Below are 20,431 nucleotides of genomic sequence, written 5' to 3'. Positions count from 1 at the left end.
ATGCTACTGGGAAATGTTGCCAAAATATATATATGAATACCTTGGGCATCTAGACAGTGAAATACTAACTACATTTCATTGTTACTCTTAAAATTCTCAAGTTTCTACTAGTCAAGCTGTGGTGTCATGATGTCATTTTCGTCTTTCCAACCCAATGTTAAAATCACAAGAAAAATCAAAACGCAACAACACAACATCCGAGAGGCCTAAAATTGTGGCAATATACTTCTAGCAATATGAAGAAATGTATAGTGTGGTGATTAAAGCCCCAGGGCATATAGCCTTGACATATTCACCCAGCATGGCAGCGGTCCAGCAGCACTTCGTTATAGAATCTTTTTCTATTGGTATATAGCTACTGTATTGTAGTCATTGCAGGGTATCATCAAAGTGTCTATCGTCTATTCATCTGGAAGCCAAGTATCGTATAAGCCAAATCTACCAGTTTTGTATGCCATGCCCCCTGTGCCAAGTCGCCGAGGCGCGCCTCGAAGCGTAATTTACTCCATCTCAATAGTGCCAGGAGGCTTGCTGGTGACTAAATTATGTTAGCAAATAGAGCCTTTTATACAAAGACGAGAAAACTTACTATCGTATACGACCCTGCAAACTCCGTTGACCTCATTCACAATCCTCCTGCTAACTCTCTTCAAGAACTCTCCGTCGAACGGATACCAGTCTGCCGTCATAAAGTCACTCGTCTCCACTGCCCTCAGAGCAATGACCTGATCATGTACACGCTTATCTCCCATGACGCCCACTGCCTTGACGGGCAACAGCGCAGCAAATGCCTGGCTGATGTTCCTATACAGCCCCGCAGCCTTGATCTCCTCGATGAAGATATTGTCTGCTTCGCGCGCAATGCGGACTTGCTCGGGAGTCACCTCGCCAAGGATACGGATAGCAATGCCTGGGCCAGGGAAGGGGTGTCGCCAGACGAGTTCTTCGGGGATACCGAGTTCCTTGCCGAGTTCACGGACTTCGTCCTTGAAGAGCTCGCGCAGGGGCTCGATGAGTTTGAGGTTCATATTTGCTGGGAGGCCGCCGACATTGTGGTGGGTTTTAATAGTCTGGGAGGGGCCCTTGAAAGAGAGAGACTCGATGACATCAGGGTAGAGGGTGCCTTGGAGAAGCCATTCGATCTCGCCAGCATTAGAGGAGTTGTGAGCCTCGGCGGCGATCTTCTTGGCCTGCTCCTGGAAGACCTCGATGAAGGTGTTGCCAATGACTTTGCGCTTTTGCTCGGGGTTGTCGGTGATGCCTTTTAGACGGCCAAGGAAGAGCTCTGATGCGTCGATGACCGTCAGATTGATACCTAGGCCCCTTTCAAGTGTCTCCTTGACCTGGACAGCCTCATTCAACCGCAGGACACCGTTGTCAACCATGACAGCATGGAAGCGGTCGCCAATGGCCTCTTTCATCAGCTTCGCGGCAACAGTGGAATCAACACCTCCGCTGACAGCCCCAATGACTTGTCCCTTGTCTCCAACTAACTTTCGGATGCGCGTAATCTCCTGGTCAACAAATTTGCCCATGGTCCAATCTGTCTGCGCTTGACAGATATCGACCGCAAAGTTCTTCAGAAGGACCTTTCCTTTCTTTGTATGCGTGACCTCCGGGTGGAACTGGATGCCGTAGTACTTGCTCGTCTTGTGCGCGATACCCGCAAACGGCGCATTTGGGGTGGTTGCAACGGTGATGAAGTCCTGGGGCATGTGGCTCAACTTGTCGCCATGACTCATCCAGACCTCCAGATCGTTCCCTAGGTCCTTGAACAGCTGGTCGACATGTCCACCATGGCTCTCCACGTTCAACTTCGCATGTCCGTATTCTCTCTTGTCACCCGCAGCCACGCCAGCATTCTTTCCGAAGTGCCATGCCATCTCTTGCAGCCCATAGCATATACCTAGGATCGGTACGCCGAGGTCGAAGACGGCGTGGTCGACGTGCGGTGCATCATCCCAGTAGACGGAGTATGGGCCACCGGAGAGAATGATACCCTTTGGGGTAAATGGGAGGTCGGCCAGCTTCGTCGTGCATGGAAGCATCTCAGAGTAGACATTGAGCTCGCGAAGTCGTCGTGTAATCAAATGTGTGTACTGGGAGCCGAAGTCGAGGACGAGGATGGTGTCGAACGTCTTGTGGGGAGGGATTGGGTCGGAGCCGTCGGTCGCCATCTTGAAGTATGTGGTGTTCCTTTGCGAGGTGCAATTGAAGTCTGAACGAGTGTGGGAGAAGAAAAGGGACGGATACTGGGAGGAAGAAGTGGGAATGTGAGGGGCTACGTGACTGGCAGTAAAATTTTGGTGGGGCCAAAATTTCTCTATCGATAGCGGCGCCGGCGCGTTTCCTTTGTATCGACTGCAGACAACCTTACTTTACTTTGAACTTAGCTCACACACATACACAATGGCGAAACGGAAATCAGAAAGAGACCCCGAGGAGCTGCCCGATGCTTCAGACAAGGGCAAGCAGAACAATGACGATGAGTCTGGCAGCGACGAGGTATGCGAACTGGTCCAGCCTCCATTATGCGACGGAAGCTCACAGACGCTAGGATATGGACATGGTGAACGTCGACTTTGAATGGTTCGACCCGCAGCCTGCAGTCGACTTCCATGGCCTCAAGACGCTTCTGCGACAGTTGCTCGACGTGGACAACCAACTGTTCAATCTCTCAGAACTCGCGGACCTCATCTTGTCGCAACCACTACTAGGGAGCACGGTCAAAGTCGATGGCAACGAGACAGACCCCTACGCCTTTCTCACAGTACTGAACCTCGAGACACACAAAGTACACCCCCCTCATATCCCTCTCCAAAACCTCAGTCCTAACAGTGCCTAGGAGAAGAAAGTCATTCAAGACCTCACAGCCTACCTCTCAAAAAAGTCCACCTCCCTTCCCGCCCTACCTTCTCTCCTGAATGCCTCATCGCAAGCGCAAGTCGGTCTCATCTTAACTGAGCGCTTCATCAATATCCCCCATGAGATCGTCCCCCCAATGTACACGATGCTCCTTGAAGAGATCCAATGGGCGCTCGCTGAAAAAGAACCCTACGCCTTCACCCACTACCTCGTACTCTCCAAGTGCTACTCTGAAGTGCAATCGTCCCTGCCCTCAAACGATGCACCGCCTAGTAAGAAGAAAAAGAACAACAGCAAGGAAGGGGAGGAGACGTTCTATTTTCATCCGGAAGATGAGATGCTACATAAGCATGCGGTAGGATATACGAGTTTTGAGTATGACTCGCCCGTGGATGAGGGTGCAAGTGATAGTAAGCGGGCGTTCCAGGAATTGGGGGTCAAGCCGAAGGGCCACATGGTCTTGATTGAGGCAGGCAAGTTTGAGGGTGCTGTGGAGGCTGTCAAGACGTACTTGAATGGGCAGTGAGATAGTCGTGTAATATAATGAAAAATGTGCGACAGTATCAAAAACGTGCGACAACTGACTCTAACTGGTGTTACATTTCCTACGCACACAAGCCGAATCTATTGAAGAAAAGCAAAGGAAATGGTAATGCTCGCTCCTATTGACACAGCCCGCTGCTTCCGTCCGTCTTCCTCTTCTGTTACTTTACATGTTCATTGCTTAACCGATAACAACCTTGCCCTCTTCAGGGAAATCGTACGATGGAATCTCGAGGTTGAGCGGGGCGGGTCCCTTTCTTATGCGGCCAGAGATGTCGTAGTGGGAACCGTGGCAGGGGCAGAACCAGCCACCGAAGTCGCCAGCCTCACCAATGGGCACACAACCCAGATGGGTGCAGACGCCTGCGAATGTTAGCCTCTGACCCTTTTGCTGTATACAAGGTCTTCGTACCCAACATGATCAACCATTCGGGCTGCTTAACACGGTCGGAATCGGGCTGGGGATCACGTAGAGCTTCCCATTTGGTGTCATCGGCCTCCTTGATTTCGCTTTCGGTACGGTGTCGGATGAAGACGGGCTTGCCTCGCCACTTGATAATGACCTGTTCCCTAGTCAGTTCCTGCCGCGCCACATTCTAGTATGGTATAGGGAAAACGTACGTTCTTGCCCTCGGGGATGGCGGCGAGATCGATTTCTACCTTGGCCTGGGCCAAAACGTCGGCAGACGCGGACATGTTGACGAGGAAATCTGTTGCGCGGGTTCGTTAGCCATCCGATCTTCATCAGGCCATGCCTCCAAATCATCCGCAAAATGGCCAATTGCTCTCCCACACATGAAAATACGCCGTATCTGCTCTTTCTGATCTTTCCCAGTTCTCCGACTAGCCGTTGTGATGGGGTGAAGACGTACCTTGTACAGTCGCCTTCGCGCCAAGCGCAGACAGCGCACCCATGGTGCCAACCATGAAGTACTGGAACACCTTGGGGCCTGTCTCGCCTCCCTTATTCCTGTACGCAGCGAACGAGGGGATCTTGGTGGAGTCGGAGCTGCCCTTGAAGGGGCTGTCGAAGGAGGAGGCCGAGGCGCTGCGGGTCTGCATGGCGGTGCAGCCGGCCCGGGCGACGGGCAATTGGTGGGCTGTCCATGAGCGTGCGATCGCACGGGTCGTGTTGGCGAGGGCAGGCATCGTGGACGCGGGTGAACGAGGGTTGTCGTGGATGGGGGGAGGAGCTGTGAGGTTGCTACATGTTGAAGTTTTGGCAGGAGCGACCCGGCGTCTTAGATCAGGTGTTCTGTGATTGGTCGGCGCCTTCCGGCCTTGCGCGAGTCAACCCCAGCGTCATCAGTGGTGAACATCAAAACATCTAGTTGTCCAGCTTCATCTGAAATACTGGTCATTTCATGGGAGCAAGTTCCCGCGTAGCTTACACAGTGTCCATTCACGGCTCAAGGATGTGCACAGATCATTGTCAGCTGCCAGGCAACAGCACTGCGAAGCTCTTCACGCTTCTCTCGTCCACTTCTTGCGGATATATGACCTGCTACATCTGACGCACCAGGAGCTTTTTGTCGCAAGATCATCATAGTCGGCTAAGCACTCACTAAATCTTGTCCAATATTGCCTAAGGCTAGACCTTAACGATAGTCGAAGGCGAAGGGTTGTCAAGCTTGTGATCAGTCTGCCTACTTATCGACTACCTTTACTTGTAGCGGCGCCCTCACTCAGCTTCAGCTCTTACCCGGGCAGCAAATCAACAGTCTGGCTTGGAAATTGAAAAGGGCGTCGTGGAGGGCGGCCTCCTCCTTTCTACCACTACGATCTCGAGTTACTAGCATCTCACAACTAGCTATATCATCTTACAGCACCCTCCAAACCCCAGTTCCAGGTCTTGCTTTAGATATAACCACTACCCAAGAGCGAATACCACGCGCAAAAGCCATGCCACCTCACCGCGATGGAAACATCACCAATTCCTTCCAGCGCAAGAGCGAGGGCCAGGGAAAGACTAAGACCGAGGAGCCTACAGCCAATAGTCCCCGCGATGCTCCAACGGCCAGCTCATCAAGAGAGGAAGACAAGAACAATGGCAAGAGGAGAATCTCAGACTCTCCACCCACTGACGAAAGGTGCAACGTCAAAGCATTGAAAGCAGACGCACCAACACACCTTTCGTCCAAGGACCTAGCACCCAACTGGCTAACGGCTACCGGAAACGTAACCTCTACAACACTGTCCCTCAGTACCCACCAGGGCGACCTCTTCGACCAAGCACCCCCAAACTGCCTACTCGTCCACGCGTGCAACACCCAAGGCTCCTGGGGCGCTGGCATAGCCCGCACATTCCGAGAGCGCTACCCGAAAGCCTACACCATCTACAGGGACTTTTGCACCAAAGAGCACAACCCAAGGTACAGTCCTGTACTGCCGGGAACAGCTCTGATCATTCCCCCAGTCGACTCTGGTAAGAGCCAATGGATCGGGTGTCTCTTCACAAGCGCCAAGTACGGCAAAGCGAAAGCGAAGCCTGAAGCGATTCTTCGCAATACTACACCAGCAATGCAGATGTTGCTTGAGTTGATTAGACAAGCGGATGAGATAACCGAATTGAGGATGTGCAAGATCAACAGCGGGTTGTTTGGTGTGCCTTGGGAAGAGACTCAAGAGGCGCTGGAGAGCATCAAGGTAAGGGAGGGGTGGCGGGCGAATGTGGAGATTTGGGAGCCGTGATGTATCCTGGCACATATTGGGCTCGAACAAAATAGTTATGCTTAATGGATTCGAGGAAAAGAAGAGCGGTTTCTCTTATTCAATCGCCGACCCAGTGCCATGCCATGATATCTTCCAAACGCCTGACGCAATGCAAAAGCCAAAATACTCCTACTCCCCTCTCTCTTCTTGTCAGATTACTTTGAACCGTTGATCGCCGTGAACCCAGATGACCGCCTAACATCTGGACTCGCACTTGGTGCAGGTCGCGGCGGGCCCCGCATCTCCATCTCAATCTGCATAGCCGCAGCATCCTCTTCCGGCTCGCTGTCTTCGACACGCTCGGATTCTACCTCTGGCAATGGCTCATCGTCCACGTCCATCGCATCGGGTGTCTCCTCTGGCTGTTCTGAAGTGGGAGAAGAAGCACTATCGCCATTGCCATTCAGCACAGGCTCGTCCCTAGTAATCCCATTCAAGATTCCCTTGACCTCGTCCTCGAGACTTGCCGCCTGCCCACCAGACTTGCCATTCGTAGTAACCCCCTTCTTCTCCTTCTCTCTCTCTGTGCCCTTGTCTTTCTCCTTGCCCTTAGCCTTCTCCTCCTGCCGCTTCTTGAATTCCTTGTACGTCGTCGTCTTGGGCACTACATCGACCAAGAACTCCAGGTTATCCGTCTTTGCAATCGCACTCGACACGTCCCTGTACTGTATGTTTCGTCGAGGCTTCCGCTCGGCTTTCACCACGTTGTGTGTTGTGGCGCCTAGGTGCTGGATGAACATCTCGGTCGCGAGGGCGATGGCGAAAGCGGAATTTTTGGACGTGTTTATCCGCTCTGGGTCGGCTTGGATGATTTTCTGGACGCGTGCGACTGGCTGGGTCAGTTTGGGTTTGGGGTGAGATGGAGGGGCGCAGGGGGGATGTACTGGGAATTGAAGACATGATGGGGGTTGAGAAGGCGTGGTCGACGCGAGAGGTGGGAGCTATGAGAGGCCGACAGGCAACAACTTGTAGTCGGACGGAGAGGTAGCAAAGATGTAGCAGCAAGCGTTGTCAAACGCTCGCGACTTTTCAAACAAGGGTAGAAATGCGAAGCGATGCAGTGGAACAAATGGTGAAGTGAAGAGAGGCGACGTGATTACTTACGAGGAAGTGACACATGGCCAGTAACCTCTTTGGAAGGCGCGATCGGGGTATTGTTGTACGGCATCTCTGGGGAAGGAGCGCTCGAGGAAAGCGGGCAGAGTTAGTCGAGACTGTCTCTCGATGGCGCACAGGGATCGATGCTGAAAGAGCTGTCCGGAGCAGGTCGGTGCACGCTGCTGGTTGACGCGGTTTGGTCGCGCAAATCGGACAGGTTGAGTTCACTATCGCGTACTGTGGTACAGCCGTCGTAGACAGATGATCCCAAAGCCTAAGTGTTTGCACCCTTGTCAAACAACCGCGCTCAGGCAAAATCCGCTAAAAGTCGCCGGATGAGGAAGGTTGTTTTTGAGCGTTCTCTCGGACACCCTTTCAAGAAACACCCAGAGTCGAGGCTTTCAAAGTATACCAAACCGACTTCTCCGAGGATCACTCAATACGCATCAAACAACAATAATTTGTTAACCTATGCAGCGCACATTCCAAACAATACACTTGCTGGCTAGACGTCGGCCCAAAGCACCTCTTCTTCTGGTATTTCGAGTCCCAAAGCAAGCCCTCTGAGGACCCATAACTCCTATGTATCATTTCTGCAGCTGTTCACGAGCGATGTGTTTCCGGACCCCAAGGCAAAGAGACTTTCACATTAGCGGCGAGAATTATGCTGTAAGTATACTATACTGTCTAGTGTTATATGAGAGTTGACCACCAGAAGGGCCATTATGTCCCAAAACTAAGTATATCTGAGGTGACCGCAGGTAAACCTTCAGTCAACGTTTACAGGCACTACCATGTCGAGTCTGGTGCAGGCAGCAGGAATCGCCTCGACATTACGCGTCCGAGACGAAAAACGATCTGTGTTATCTGGAGATCCCAAGTATTGCGAACTACCTCAACCTCCCGTGGGCCTGGGAGGCTCTTCACGTACTCGAGGTGGCTGGCAACTACTCGGTCTTTCCTGAGGATGTCGCAACGACGTTTGGACCGACAGGTGACGAGGGGTTTAGCACGCAACCGCAAGTACTCTTTCTTCTCGAGCATGGTATAGATGTACTCTTATACTAAGGCAACCTCGAACTTGCGTGTAAAACGGTAGATAAGCTGCAATGGGCGAGTACGATATCGTGGCAGGGTCAAGCCGCGTTCGTTGCCCAACCCCAAAGAATGTGGAGCAATGGTGGCGAAGAAGTAGGATGGTATAAGGAAGTTAGGATGGAGAGTGCGAGTGGAAGGGAGACGACCATTGCGTTTGCTACTGTTGACTGCTGGACATATGGTACCTTTGACAAGTTGAAGGAGGCATTGGCATTGGCATTGGTGGACAGGTGGTTGAACGGTTACGCATTGTGTCATCAGTTAGAGGAAGCCGAACGAGATGCGTATCCTTAAATTACAATTCTGATTTAACGGCTATCGGTGCATGTCAGCTGTAGAAATGACGCATACCCATACGAAGACAGGTCGCTGTATCAAAAGCCGAACTACCTAGGTATACGACGATGACCTAGACGATCGCGATCGCAACATGCCAGGAACATTCTAGGCACAATTCAGCCCTACGACGGGTAGCTACATCATAGGTGCATCGACCTGGTGCTTAAAATTCGATACCTTTCCCCACACTGATATCATTGCGACGTATGTACGTCATCCTTATTTAGTCTGTGCGCAAAGTTCATAAAGAGCGAAAATAAGGACACACGACAGACAACAACTCCCAAGAGCTATTACATTTGTTTAAATCTTCTCTAAATCTCAAACTCAAACTCAATCATATCCACCATCAACAACATGTCTGGAAACTCGAACGTCGGAAACGCTGGTGTCTACCAGGCTGATGACCAGCGCACCGTTCCCGATTCTCAGATCGAGCAAGAGAAGAAGGATAACAGGTTCCACGAGGGCAAGGAGCACTCGCACAAGGCCACCGACTCCAGTATGTTCTCCATATCCGTTTTGCCCAATTCCTCATGACACAGTCTCTTCACCTTGCACCACCATACACCTCGTTTCATCTTCCAGAACGATTACTAACAGGTTATCAGAGGATGAGCGCACAATTGCCAACAAGCTCGCACGCGAAGAGTTGCGCGAGAAGGAGGCTGATGAGCCAAAGTCAGAGGAGGACAGGCTTCGCCAAGAGGACGCCACTCTACCAGCATTGTCGCATGGCAACAAGCCATCAAAGGGAGCCGTCATCGACCAGCAATTGAGGGACGAGGAGGAGGCGGAGCTCAAGAGGAAGGGCAAGGCCTAGAGGTCTACAAGATATGGATACCCCGCGCAGAGAGATTTGTGCTTGGAGTTCAGGACGGGCATTGCATGAATATGATGATCAATTCGTCATCACGATAGCTGCGATGGTGTCTGGGACATGAATGAAATGAAATGATCCACGTTACTCTGTGCACATGCGATGAAGTGATTGATGTGATACGGCTCAAAATGCTTTGCACGAAATGATACAAAATTGCTCCACACTGTCGTGCTTTCCCCTCCAAGAAGCAAACCATGACTCATGGACCTCGGGATGGCTCCGATAAGCCAACACCCATAACTCGGCCGCGTTCCTACTCCGAACTCGCAATGTAATCCCAGTGACGTTCTCAAGCTCCCAGGGCTCGAATCTGCTATATTGAGACGTACATGCATCTCTTGTCACAATCGAGACATCTGTTCCGTACCTCTACCGCCTTCGTCAAAGCTCCTTTCCGACCCCGCGTCTTTCCACAAGCTCTACTTTCGAGGCACTTTCAACAACACACATCCAATATGTCTACGAGAATAGCAGAACGCCTAAAGGGCAAGACCATTGTCATAACAGGCGCTTCCTCTGGCATTGGAAAGTCCACCGCTATAGAATTCGCGCGTACACAACCGGATGATTTAAAGCTCATCCTAACCGCTCGTCGAGAGGACACGCTGAAGGAGCTTGCGAAAGAGATTGAAGGCTTCGCGAAAGGCGTCAAGGTTCTGCCTGTAAAGCTTGACGTGAGCAAGCCGCAAGAAGTCCAGAGCTTCGTAGGAAACCTGCCGCAGGAGTTCAAGGATATAGATGTGTTGGTCAACAATGCGTAAGTCACCTATTACCAAGCAAGTGTAGAATAGGGATGAGGGAAGCTGACTCCGGCTACAGAGGCCTCGTCAAAGGCGTAGCCCAAGCGCCCGACATTTCCGCCGCTGACATCGATGTCATGTTTGCTACAAACGTAACCGGCCTGATTAACATGACCCAAGCCATCCTCCCCATTTTCAAAGCCCGCTCTACCCCCTCTGGCGATATTATAAATATTGGCAGCATCGCAGGCCGGGAGCCGTACCAAGGTGGCAGTATTTACTGCGCTACGAAGGCAGCTGTGCGGTCTTTCACAGACGCCCTGCGCAAGGAGTTGATCGCAACAAGGGTTCGCGTCATCGAGATTGACCCCGGGCAGGTTGAGACGGAATTCAGCGTTGTCCGGTTTGGAGGAGACGCAGAGAAAGCGAAGAAGGTTTATGAGGGTGTGGAGCCGCTGACGCCGGAGGATATTGCTGAGGTGGTTGTGTTTGCCGCAGGGAGGAGGGAGAACGTCGTACTTGCTGACACACTGATCTTCCCTAACCATCAGGTAAGTCTCTTCTGCTATGCTTCGATACTTTTTCTAATGGTCGACAGGCTGCGGCTACAGTTATGCATAGGAAGCCTGCTGGACAGTAAGTCCAACGACTTTTATTTCAGGAATAGATGGGATCATCCAACGCCCTCCGCATGGACGTAGACAGCTTATTGACTATAAGACTCAATGACACACAGCCTTGAGCTGCCAGTAGACTCGAGAGCTACTTCAATCAGCCCTTTTGTCTGCCAACACGTTCGACTACTAACTCCTTCAGTAGAGTATCCGAGAGCTTATCGTTCAAGGGAAGACTCTAGGAAGGCTCCGACAACCCTGCGTTCTCATAGATGTCTGGAACTCTTAGCAATTCAGTAATCCTTTCGCGCGTTGGTTGATCTCATCTTGACAAGCTCAGTGGTGTTCCCAATGGCGAGCAACACATCGTGTTCTGAGCGCTCAGGCTGTGAGCGCGTCCCCGTTGAGCGCTGGTAGGTATTTTCTATCTCTGTCAGTTTCGGGTACTCTCTTATTCACCTCTTCTTTTTCAATCGTACGTCTCTTTAACGACATCCAAGTATGCTTTATGATCAGGAATACCTGGCGTAAAGGAAGGAGTACGTCTGGACTTGGGTCGACCCCCGACCACGGAAATCCCAGCTCGAATGACGTTGCCGGGAATGGAAATTGAGCCTAGTTGTTACCTAGGAAGAAGGCTCGAGTACTTCGGGCCTCATGCAGCATAGTAGGGCATATGACGCAAGAGAAACATATGGGATGATATCACCGTTGCCCCCGGGTTCGTTCGCATGGGGCCCTTCACTCGGGCAAAAACGCGCAGACAGGCAACGAAAGTATCGAATATCCTCCTTTCGGACGGGCCTCGCGCGGTTTGTTTACACACCAACGCGTCCTTAACTCAACCGAACCCTGTTCCGACAGATTTCACCCATTTGCTCTGATAAGCATTGTGGACATCACGCAGTACGCTGTTAAATCCGCTCACAAAGCTACTCTTGTCGTAGCTATCGCAAGAGACATGGCTCGGCTTCGGTGCAGTCCTACGCCTTCTGCGAAATCCCCCGAAAAACCCTCTCCGATCAAATCGATGGCGAAGCAGAACATGGCCGAAAACAACAAGTTTACCCCATCAAGGCGCTATGCGCAGAACGATAGGACTTCGGTAATCACCAAACCTTCCCTTGTTGACACGAGCTACAGCGCAATGCGTACTCGAACCACCGGCGGCCGCGATATGGTCCGCGGCCCAGGCGTTCGGAAAAGGACTCGACAGCTAGAGCACCCTATTCCGACACCGATTCGAGGCGACGCGCAAGCCCTCTTCAATATGAGCCGCACAGCTAAGCGTGATATACAAGGCTACATCATGGGGCAGTACAAAGCCGTGGACAAGTCTGGGCACGAACTGACCAACCCGACCGGCACAAAGTTTGTCTTCTGTCTTGGTCTCGACAATGATGACGTATCGGATTCGCTAGAACCGGATGCAAAGATAGCCTTGGAGGAGTATGTTAATGCAGAGGAGGACAACAACTTGATATTGAGCCCCGTTCGTCGCCTACGCCACGCGACAACAACGTCCCAGGAGGAGCCTCTGACGGATTGCGTCGAGCATTACATCGAGGACTACACTGACGATGGGATAACGGTTCTTTCCACTATCGACGAGGTGGAGGAAGATGACCTTTCAGATTCATCCTCTGATATCACCGCCGTGGAGTTGTCGAACGTCGTGATTGACCGGAAAGCCCGTCTCATGCGCAGCCACAGAATGCCGTCTCTTGCTCAGATCATCGCAAGCGCAGATCCGAACGACCTTCCATCTCCAGAAAAGTCTGATACAGAATCAGATTCAGTCTCAGACTATGGAGATGACCTCGAGGACATCACCCAGAAGGTCGATTATCATCGGTTCCTCCCGCTGGCGGACTCGGACGAAGGCCTTGAAGATAACAGCAAGCAGACTTCTTCGACTGAATCTGCCACCGACACTGTTGTAGATATCGAGTACCCGCGCAACAACGACCACAAGAGCCTCCTCAAGCGCCACGACGGCAAAGTGTCCCTCGCGAGTCTTATCGCCAGTGCGAAAGACGACGGCTTTCTAGTAGACGACGACCTCGACCCCGATGAAGATGCGGACATATCCCCTTCATCACATCGTCGAGTCTCGTACTATTTCGCCGTAAAGCCATGCCTCGATCCACAATTCTCGGGCCACGGCTCTTGCCATTCCCACGAACAGCGCGCTTTTGGCCGCTCTGCAGCATCTGCAGTTCGGACACTGCGCGACCGCTTCGTGTTCAAGCATCATGCGAACGGTCATGCAAAGCGGCATGGCGGGACCTATAGAAAGTGGAATGTGGCGAAGTGGGAGACGGGTGCGATCATGGTGCATGGGCCCTCGTCTCTGCGCAACGAGGTCGTTTATGAAGACGACGATGATGTTGAAGAGGAAGACGTCGAGGTAAGCAGCTACAGCACGCGAACATTGGATCTAGCTAACATTCGAATTGCAGGTCTCCAGTATCTCTCTTCCAGTGGTGACACATGACGGCCCTGGAGATGGACTTAACTCTGTGTTGAGCAATAGCTCCGAGGAAGACGTTGATGGTCCTTCCTTTCGCGTTGGCGAAGGATTCGATGCGTCAGGCTCTGGTGAGGATGATGAGGCCGACTTCGTATTTGAAGAGGGCGATACGCTGCTTGAGGCAGACATTGTTCAGGTAGGTTGGCTCCCTGTAATTCACTCTTATATTACTTATGTTGTTTTACAGGCCCCCAGCAGTCCTGTCGATGAGATCGTCGATGAGTACGAACATATTCCTCATGATACAGAGAACATCATCCCGCACGAGGAAGATGTCACATTCGAGACACCACCAGGCCCGGTTGCCGCTGAGGAGGAGGTCCTAGAGGCAAGTGGATTCTATTCAACTGGTTGGGCTTTGGCTAATATAATGCTACAGGACTTTGAAAACGCTTTCGACGAAGGCGATTCCGTCTACTTGGATAAGGCTCGACAGGATCAGGCAGCTCGAGCTGGGCGCATGCGAATCGAGGTATGTTAGATAACGCAACGCTATGCTTGCACAATGCTAACCGGTTTAGACCTTCAACAATGCATCACGGGAACACGAGAACGATGATTCGTCGTCTATGCACTACCATACTGGACCCATATTGCTCAAGACCTTGATCGATAACGACGAAGATAACAAGAACCTATCTGCTCGCACGTCAATCTTCTCGAACCAAACGTCCGTCACCTCGAAATCATCCTACGAGAGCTTTCAGCACAGCTACTCGCGGCTCATAGATGCACTCGACCTCGAGCGCGACGCACATGATTGTGAAGATGGTTGCGCGGTCTGCATGACTACTCTGCGAGGCTTCTCAGATGCTAGTATTGGTCGCTCAGCCGTATCGGCAGACCATACAGCGGCTATGGGCAATGGTAGAAAGCGCGTTATTAGCTTACCACTGGTACCTTCGGCGATGCAGCCCAACCATGTGGCAGACGAGTCGGCGGCATTCCTTCCAGTCGGTCATGGGCCGGGTATTCACCGTAGTCCTTCGCGACTCCGCAATAACCTTGGTGTTCCGGATACACCAAATCGCATCAACCACAAGCTTGATAACCTCCTAGCGTACATTATCACATCACATGGGTCGGAGGAGTCGCCGGACGGCGCTCAATCACACGTACCTCTCCCAAATGTCGAATCCGACACCATCGATCTAACATCAGCCCCTGCGGCCTATCAGCCAATTAGAGTGTCTCGAACCAAGGAGCCTACCCACCCCGAGTATGATGAATATGCTGCGACTGCCGCCCACGGACAGGAGTACCCTACGCTCTTCAACGACGTCCCTTATGAATCACGCCAACCTCGCTGGGTCGGAAAGATTAAGGAACATCTCAGCAAGGCTCCTAAGAAGGTGCAACAGACTACACGCCGTTGCGTCAAGTCCACGAAGAAGCTCACCAAGACCGTTCGTTACTTTGTTCCGGTTGCCCTTTCCGCCTGCTCACCATTTTAAGCGATTTGGATGCTTTCAAGGTGCTCGGCTTTTCTATTCTTGGGATACTGTTCCCTTCTCATTGCTTGTATCTTTTCTACTCTACATCTTCATAGTGCTACATTTCCTTCAGTTCTTACTTCATATAAGGCAATTCTCGGAATCAGATAGTCGCTCAGAGCGATGAGGCACATATACTTCATAACCTGTTTCCATTAATGTAATTTTTGTCTTGTCGCAACATTGTGTGTGTGACCACGGCTGCTGCGACAGATTTTGTGTCTCGGCACCGTACCGTTCATTGTGTTGTAACACCACGTTTACGATTGGCCGAGAGCTCTACAAGTTTTACAATGTCTTTCCCTCTGTGCATATCCCATTGTGTTGGTACTCGATGACTAAGACTACTGGGAGTGGTCTATGTTTGCTCACAATCGACAGCCGGCCAAAACGTCGATAAGTAGAATTTCACCCGAAAAAAATGCCTCGTTTCACTCGGATGATTTTGGTCAGCGTCCAACTGTTTCCCCAACGATCACCTGCGCACAAGCCACACCCGCAGAGAACGCGCCGCCAAGAGCTCACGAGCAGCCAGCCTCCACTGATATGAGTCCCGAAACTTGACTCTCTTCTCATAAATTTCCTCTCAACTGCACAAATCTCTCTACCAGTTATAACTCCACCAATCTACCAATCAAACACACATAATCCCTACACAACAACAAACATCAACATGACTACTGCTACCCTTAGCAACCGCCCCTCCAGGTCCTTCAACTGGGCCGACGACGAGGAGGACGATTTCGATTTTGAGTCCTGGAAAGCCACCGCCGACACTTCCGCACCTTCCATCAAGGACTTGACCCCACTGCAACTTCCGCCCAGCGAGGATGAATCTCAATTCACCGTCACCAAGCTAGAGCTCTCTAAAGAGCACGCGTCAAGCACGGTTTCTGGCGAGTTCCCGCTTCTCGATGACACCTCGTCGACGGTTCAACAGCCCTCCGACGGTGAAGCAGAGGTGACTGGAGAAGCTGAATGGCAGTGCGCTCATGACCAACTCGTGTGTCGCGCACTACAAGACTCCTCTGATATGCCAGCGTACGGCGAGATGAGCTATTACGACGAGTATAATCCGAGTCCGCACAAGCGCGCCAACTATACACAGAACTGGAACCAGATGAAGGCGAATAGCGGTCTTGACTGTCGGCGGCCAGTGCTTTATAGGTCCTCATCTTTGCGACAGGTCTTCTTCTTTGAAGAAGACGAAATCACTGAGCCGATCGAACCAGCGGACGAGGATGTCGAGGCCTACGAGCGATTCAGCGAGATCGATATAAACGATCTTCCTCAGCTCCAACACGGCGGCAGTGAGACGGACGAAGAGGAGGCACAGACGCCGCCTATATCGACTCCAGTACCGATCATCCGCAAGAAGAATGACGAAATGTCCGATCTTGCAAAGACGCCTTCGATTGACATCGAAGTTGTGTCGGATGATGCGATTACTACAGACAACCCGCCTCGTCCGAAGATTGTCGCAGCAGCTGATGGCGATTTCGACTTTGACGAAGTCTTCGAGGACCCGAACGACACGAAGTCTTCCGACGAAGGCTATCATTCGACCTCTCCAGCTGTATCTCCAACCTTTACATGTAGCGACGAGAAGCTCGATACAGCTTTCTCAATGAAGACAGTTGGCCCGCGCCCCACCGCTTCTTTTGCTCATCGCAAGCGCCCCGAGCGCCACGATTCCATGGACGCACTTGTCGAGTTCAGGAAGAACTCAGAAGACGAGGACGCCATTGAAGATGCAATCGACGATGATGAGGATCCACCCAAGGACCAAGACATTATCATCGATGATAAGACACCGGGAGTCATCGACCTCCCTCCTACTCTTCTCTCCAATTCCCCACCATCTCCAGACGCAACCGAGTGCAAGATCGACATTGTCAACGATGAGCCACTTGAAGCTATCGATCAAACCCCCACTCTTCCTCCTGCCGCCTCTCGGATTTCTCCAAAGGCGCTCGCTATCGTACCGGAGATGCCATCCTCAGGTGTAGAACACATCAAACCGAATCCAAGTATCTCAGATTATGTATCTGGAGCTGTTTCGACTGGGTGTGGACTTATCTCCCTGGTGCCCTGCATAACAGTTGGCGTTGTCATTGCGGGCGCCGTTGTCGGTGGCCTTTTCTGCCTCGCTCGCCGTCGCTAGACGGCTTGAGCACCACGCATTTCTTTCACAATGCTTGGGGGGCAGCTTATTTGCGATGTTTACGTGTTTTATGATTTTCTAGTCACCGAGCTTCACGGGCATTTACATGGAGTTATATACCCCGGAACTGCTAAAAGTTAGTCTGTTAATTTCTGCATGTCGTTTCCTTTCTCTCATAGAGAAAGAACCTAGATTAGAAAAGTAATGTTAATTCTCTGTGTGTACTCTAATGTCTTGTGCTCTCTTGACATCTTTTATCCATGCTTTCAACAAGCCCATCTTCCACAATCTATATCTACTTCGACCATTGCCTGTTTCAACCTGGTAATAAACTCGCCCGGAAAGGTTCACCCGTTTTGTATTTAGTCACCCATATCCTCGCAGACTACACACACTGCTATAAACAACGTGAACATAATCTACAGAACCAGCATCATTATTCCAGGACAATCACAAGCAATGCCTTTGCGGTGATGATCCGTAAAGAACAGGGTGTGACTCGGCTGAAGTCATCAAGTAACTACTTCTCGTGAAAAGGGCCTAGAAGTCTCATACCAGGTTGTACCAAAGCAAGATCACGGAGACGGAGGTGGCGGGTTGGAGGAATGGAAATTAGTCCCTGGACAGATATCCTGCCGCGTCTGCTAATACACAGCTTCTGGGGTTGTTCTTTGAATACGAGCAGGATTTTGTATCCAGACAGAGCCAGCGCCATTCCATCAAGGCCATCTTGTCAACCACCCAAGGTTTTTGCCATGTAATCAGCTCCACGCCTAGTTAACCTTCGTGACATGCACATTCTTCACGATTTTGAACAGGTTATGAACTGTCCCCTCATCGCACGGCCCAACCTCAACTCCTTTCATGTTTCCGACCAGGTGGGTCCAAGTTCCTGTATTCTGTTGCATACCGTCCCCACCCAACACCGTTGGAAAGTCATGAAAGTGGAGTATCCCATTTTCATCCACGGAGACGCATGCAACACGAAAGTGAAACGTGGTGTCCTTGCTGCGCTCCTGAACGATAACGATCGTCCTCTCGTTTGTCTTTGATGGAGGTACTACAACCGCCGGGTAACCATGATATGCAAGTCGCGCTAGCGTGTATAGTTCGGCTGGTAGAGACTCTATGGCGTATGATGACTATATGTTCGTTAAAATTGTACTGATACATGCAACTGAGCTTTCTTGACATACCTTTGGGTTCCTGAGGGCTAAACCGAAGGCAAGGACACCCGATATGACATCGTGAGGCTGAGATAATTTATATCCGTCTACTAGAGCCAGAGCGTACATACACTTTGCAAGTGAGTGTGTCAGCATGGCTGAGTCAAGGTAGGTATCCTTGATTGGTATAACCGCTCCTTCGACTTTAGTGGACCCTTGGAATAGAAGTAACGGCGACGGTGTTTGGTTTTTAGTTGCACTTGTTCCATCGCTTCTGTTGTCAGATAGAACCCACATGATGTTCGTAGCGAGGCCAATGAAGGTAGCCTCCTTGGAAGATTGGCTTGAATCCTGGGTTTCCTGTGTAGGTCGAGGTATATCGGGCGATGCTTTGTATGCCACGAAAGCGGCCCGAAAGTCAGCCCAAGCATAAACGTTACCAATAGTATGACCCTGTAAAGCTAGTCTGACCTCAGAAGAAGATAAAGCATCTGGGGCCCACATGTAGAGCTTTTCGATGTGAATGTCTCGCGGAATTTGGGCAAAATGCTCGATATGCATGTTGTTGTTACCGCTGACGTCGAATATACTGAGGTTCTTCGAGGCATTGCGTACAAGTACAAGCACTTCTTCTCCGGTCAAGAATGGAAAAGCATGGAGGTCGAGATTAGATGAGTCTCGATACGCTGTTTGAAGAAGTTCGAATCCGAAAGGCGTATCCTTAATGGCATGCGGATGAACATTGAAGTAGGACCGAAGGCGCGATGTAAAACCAGGGAGGTCTTCGACATCATATTGTAGCTCGTGTTCCTCTCTTAGGAGCTTCTGTATAGTCATTTCCATAGCCTGCTCGGCAAGTGTCTTGCGTCCGAGCTCCGGATTATTGACTTGAAGATTCGAGACGGCGGGAGGTAGTCTATTCCTGCTCCTCGAGAACCAGTCTCCTTCTGGCCAGATGTCTTCGAGGACGGTCGTGTCGATCAGAGGAATGTCGCTCATCCAATCTGCGACTTGTCTCATTTCAAGGGTTTGCTCCGAATTCTTGTAGTAAATACTGAGATATTCTGAGCCGAATAATGGCACCATGGTCTTCGAGATAAAAATGCCTGCCTGTTGTTTATCGTCCTCGTAATTGTCGGCCCGAAAGTGAACGAAGCAGTGAGAGATACAATTGAGGTCGGTCAGATCAAAGATGGTGATGCCATCGTCATTGTCAATTGCATAGAAAGCTACGTTCCAGGGTTCTGCGGTAGCTTGGCTAATGTAGTTATTCTCGAGATCAACGGAAGTCCCCGTCAACAAGCAGGTCGTGATGAAAGGGAACTCGGGCGGCTCGTCGAACTCGACTTCATCCTCCCATGCTTTGGGCGGAAAGCCGCTGGCGCGGGCAAGCTCGAGCTTCAGCAAGTGGGCGTTCTGAGGACATTGGAAGATTTTGACTAGTCTGCGACATGCTAAAGTGCAAGGTTAGTACTGTACGTATGCCTGCTATGTTTGTCGATTGGTACTCACTCTTGAGGACCGTGAAGCCGTATAACCACTGGTGATGCACACAGGCGAGACTTCGATACCGCCCGTTGATTTTTGCGATGATAAACAATTGATGTCGTAGACCCATTGTGGTTGAGTAGTTACGAGGCTGTGCGTAATTAGGAGCGAACTAAGCACATCATACGCTGCGAGGGAAGCGGATTTTAACTTACCTGCGATCATCCAGTCCCTGTATCAAGTGGGCTTGATCATGCTAGGGAAGGTGGGAGGTGGTTGCAGAAAACGTTGTGCGGCGGAGCGCGACCGCGGGGCGAATAGACGCCGACGCGCTGTCACGTGTGATCAGGCAGCAACTTTCCCTCACTTGATACACACTAATTACAATGTTCCTAATAGGTGGCTTAAATCCTGTAGATTGACTCCGATTAGAGGACAGAAACAGTATGATATAAAGACTCTCGTTTGCCATTTAAATACTGGGATGCAAGCTAACTTGTAGTGACACTGTATACTCTACAACAACAAGAGACATGAGCATCTCCTAGCCTTATGCACACAAAAACGTTATAAAAAGGGCTGAATCCCTAGTGCGACCTATTGAGCTACTATTATGTACTTTACGTGCGGAAGTCTCTGTAATCATATTAAATCTTGTATCATAAGTTGACATAACTGTAGTTAGATACAGTATT

General features: G+C 50.9%; 11 protein-coding genes across 11 annotated transcripts; 7 read left to right on the top strand and 4 right to left on the bottom strand.

Annotated features, from left to right (window-relative positions):
• Window positions 1-324: 324 nt before the first annotated feature.
• Window positions 325-2,267, bottom strand: K460DRAFT_313877 (GMP synthase). Its single transcript, XM_040930258.1, has 2 exons — window positions 590-2,267; window positions 325-538 (listed from the first exon to the last, which is right to left on the bottom strand). Exons 1-2 carry the CDS (start codon window positions 2,175-2,177, stop codon window positions 501-503), a joined length of 1,626 nt encoding a protein of 541 aa, XP_040789004.1. The 5' UTR covers window positions 2,178-2,267; the 3' UTR covers window positions 325-500.
• Window positions 2,268-2,371: 104 nt separating this feature from the next.
• K460DRAFT_313874 (uncharacterized protein) lies at window positions 2,372-3,734 on the top strand. Its single transcript, XM_040930257.1, has 3 exons — window positions 2,372-2,505; window positions 2,558-2,794; window positions 2,846-3,734. The coding sequence occupies exons 1-3, from the start codon at window positions 2,410-2,412 to the stop codon at window positions 3,389-3,391; spliced, it is 879 nt and encodes a 292-aa protein (XP_040789003.1). The 5' UTR covers window positions 2,372-2,409; the 3' UTR covers window positions 3,392-3,734.
• Window positions 3,481-4,557, bottom strand: K460DRAFT_313873 (ubiquinol-cytochrome c r; the record flags this gene model as incomplete). Its single annotated transcript, XM_040930256.1, has 4 exons — window positions 3,481-3,771; window positions 3,821-3,971; window positions 4,030-4,118; window positions 4,281-4,557. The coding sequence occupies 4 exons, from the start codon at window positions 4,555-4,557 to the stop codon at window positions 3,590-3,592; spliced, it is 699 nt and encodes a 232-aa protein (XP_040789002.1). The 3' UTR covers window positions 3,481-3,589.
• Window positions 4,558-5,310: 753 nt separating this feature from the next.
• On the top strand, window positions 5,311-6,099 carry K460DRAFT_283804 (uncharacterized protein; the record flags this gene model as incomplete). Its single annotated transcript, XM_040928684.1, has 1 exon — window positions 5,311-6,099. One exon carries the CDS (start codon window positions 5,311-5,313, stop codon window positions 6,097-6,099), a length of 789 nt encoding a protein of 262 aa, XP_040789001.1.
• An 88-nt stretch (window positions 6,100-6,187) lies between these two features.
• Window positions 6,188-7,128, bottom strand: K460DRAFT_124578 (uncharacterized protein). The gene is made up of 2 exons (XM_040926645.1): window positions 7,005-7,128; window positions 6,188-6,949 (listed from the first exon to the last, which is right to left on the bottom strand). The coding sequence occupies exons 1-2, from the start codon at window positions 7,018-7,020 to the stop codon at window positions 6,276-6,278; spliced, it is 690 nt and encodes a 229-aa protein (XP_040789000.1). The 5' UTR covers window positions 7,021-7,128; the 3' UTR covers window positions 6,188-6,275.
• Window positions 7,129-7,599: 471 nt separating this feature from the next.
• K460DRAFT_395843 (uncharacterized protein) lies at window positions 7,600-8,610 on the top strand (the record flags this gene model as incomplete). The annotated part of the gene is made up of 3 exons (XM_040936066.1): window positions 7,600-7,887; window positions 7,937-8,145; window positions 8,288-8,610. Exons 2-3 carry the CDS (start codon window positions 8,013-8,015, stop codon window positions 8,608-8,610), a joined length of 456 nt encoding a protein of 151 aa, XP_040788999.1. The 5' UTR covers window positions 7,600-7,887; window positions 7,937-8,012.
• Window positions 8,611-8,923: 313 nt separating this feature from the next.
• K460DRAFT_367222 (uncharacterized protein) lies at window positions 8,924-9,620 on the top strand. Its single transcript, XM_040933534.1, has 2 exons — window positions 8,924-9,157; window positions 9,267-9,620. The coding sequence occupies exons 1-2, from the start codon at window positions 9,013-9,015 to the stop codon at window positions 9,476-9,478; spliced, it is 357 nt and encodes a 118-aa protein (XP_040788998.1). The 5' UTR covers window positions 8,924-9,012; the 3' UTR covers window positions 9,479-9,620.
• Window positions 9,621-9,993: 373 nt separating this feature from the next.
• K460DRAFT_283838 (NAD(P)-binding protein) lies at window positions 9,994-10,918 on the top strand (the record flags this gene model as incomplete). The annotated part of the gene is made up of 3 exons (XM_040928686.1): window positions 9,994-10,295; window positions 10,358-10,829; window positions 10,877-10,918. The coding sequence occupies 3 exons, from the start codon at window positions 9,994-9,996 to the stop codon at window positions 10,916-10,918; spliced, it is 816 nt and encodes a 271-aa protein (XP_040788997.1).
• A 1,209-nt stretch (window positions 10,919-12,127) lies between these two features.
• On the top strand, window positions 12,128-15,050 carry K460DRAFT_367220 (uncharacterized protein). Its single transcript, XM_040933533.1, has 5 exons — window positions 12,128-13,302; window positions 13,355-13,561; window positions 13,613-13,753; window positions 13,805-13,897; window positions 13,947-15,050. The coding sequence occupies exons 1-5, from the start codon at window positions 12,163-12,165 to the stop codon at window positions 14,877-14,879; spliced, it is 2,514 nt and encodes an 837-aa protein (XP_040788996.1). The 5' UTR covers window positions 12,128-12,162; the 3' UTR covers window positions 14,880-15,050.
• A 541-nt stretch (window positions 15,051-15,591) lies between these two features.
• K460DRAFT_406637 (uncharacterized protein) lies at window positions 15,592-17,082 on the top strand (the record flags this gene model as incomplete). Its single annotated transcript, XM_040936979.1, has 1 exon — window positions 15,592-17,082. One exon carries the CDS (start codon window positions 15,592-15,594, stop codon window positions 17,080-17,082), a length of 1,491 nt encoding a protein of 496 aa, XP_040788995.1.
• Window positions 17,083-17,855: 773 nt separating this feature from the next.
• K460DRAFT_356108 (uncharacterized protein) lies at window positions 17,856-19,866 on the bottom strand (the record flags this gene model as incomplete). The annotated part of the gene is made up of 3 exons (XM_040931934.1): window positions 17,856-18,224; window positions 18,279-19,702; window positions 19,761-19,866. The coding sequence occupies 3 exons, from the start codon at window positions 19,864-19,866 to the stop codon at window positions 17,856-17,858; spliced, it is 1,899 nt and encodes a 632-aa protein (XP_040788994.1).
• Window positions 19,867-20,431: the final 565 nt, after the last annotated feature.

This window comes from Cucurbitaria berberidis, assembly GCF_010015615.1.
Source record: "Cucurbitaria berberidis CBS 394.84 unplaced genomic scaffold K460scaffold_3, whole genome shotgun sequence".
Taxonomy (NCBI): domain Eukaryota; kingdom Fungi; phylum Ascomycota; class Dothideomycetes; order Pleosporales; family Cucurbitariaceae; genus Cucurbitaria; species Cucurbitaria berberidis.
This window is presented reverse-complemented; position numbering and strand designations above follow the sequence as displayed.

Bases quoted from the DNA above. Each gene is read 5' to 3' on its own strand.
- K460DRAFT_313877 (XM_040930258.1), bottom strand. From the start codon at position 2,177: ATGGCGACCGACGGCTCCGACCCAATCCCTCCCCACAAGACGTTCGAC. The intron at 539-589 runs GTAAGTTTTCTC...AACATAATTTAG, and splicing joins TTGCAGGGTCGTATACGATA to TCACCAGCAAGCCTCCTGGC.
- K460DRAFT_313874 (XM_040930257.1), top strand. From the start codon at position 2,410: ATGGCGAAACGGAAATCAGAAAGAGACCCCGAGGAGCTGCCCGATGCT. The intron at 2,506-2,557 runs GTATGCGAACTG...CACAGACGCTAG, and splicing joins ATGAGTCTGGCAGCGACGAG to GATATGGACATGGTGAACGT. The intron at 2,795-2,845 runs GTACACCCCCCT...AACAGTGCCTAG, and splicing joins TGAACCTCGAGACACACAAA to GAGAAGAAAGTCATTCAAGA.
- K460DRAFT_367222 (XM_040933534.1), top strand. From the start codon at position 9,013: ATGTCTGGAAACTCGAACGTCGGAAACGCTGGTGTCTACCAGGCTGAT. The intron at 9,158-9,266 runs GTATGTTCTCCA...ACAGGTTATCAG, and splicing joins GCACAAGGCCACCGACTCCA to AGGATGAGCGCACAATTGCC.
- K460DRAFT_367220 (XM_040933533.1), top strand. From the start codon at position 12,163: ATGAGCCGCACAGCTAAGCGTGATATACAAGGCTACATCATGGGGCAG. The intron at 13,303-13,354 runs GTAAGCAGCTAC...TTCGAATTGCAG, and splicing joins TTGAAGAGGAAGACGTCGAG to GTCTCCAGTATCTCTCTTCC. The intron at 13,754-13,804 runs GCAAGTGGATTC...ATAATGCTACAG, and splicing joins CTGAGGAGGAGGTCCTAGAG to GACTTTGAAAACGCTTTCGA.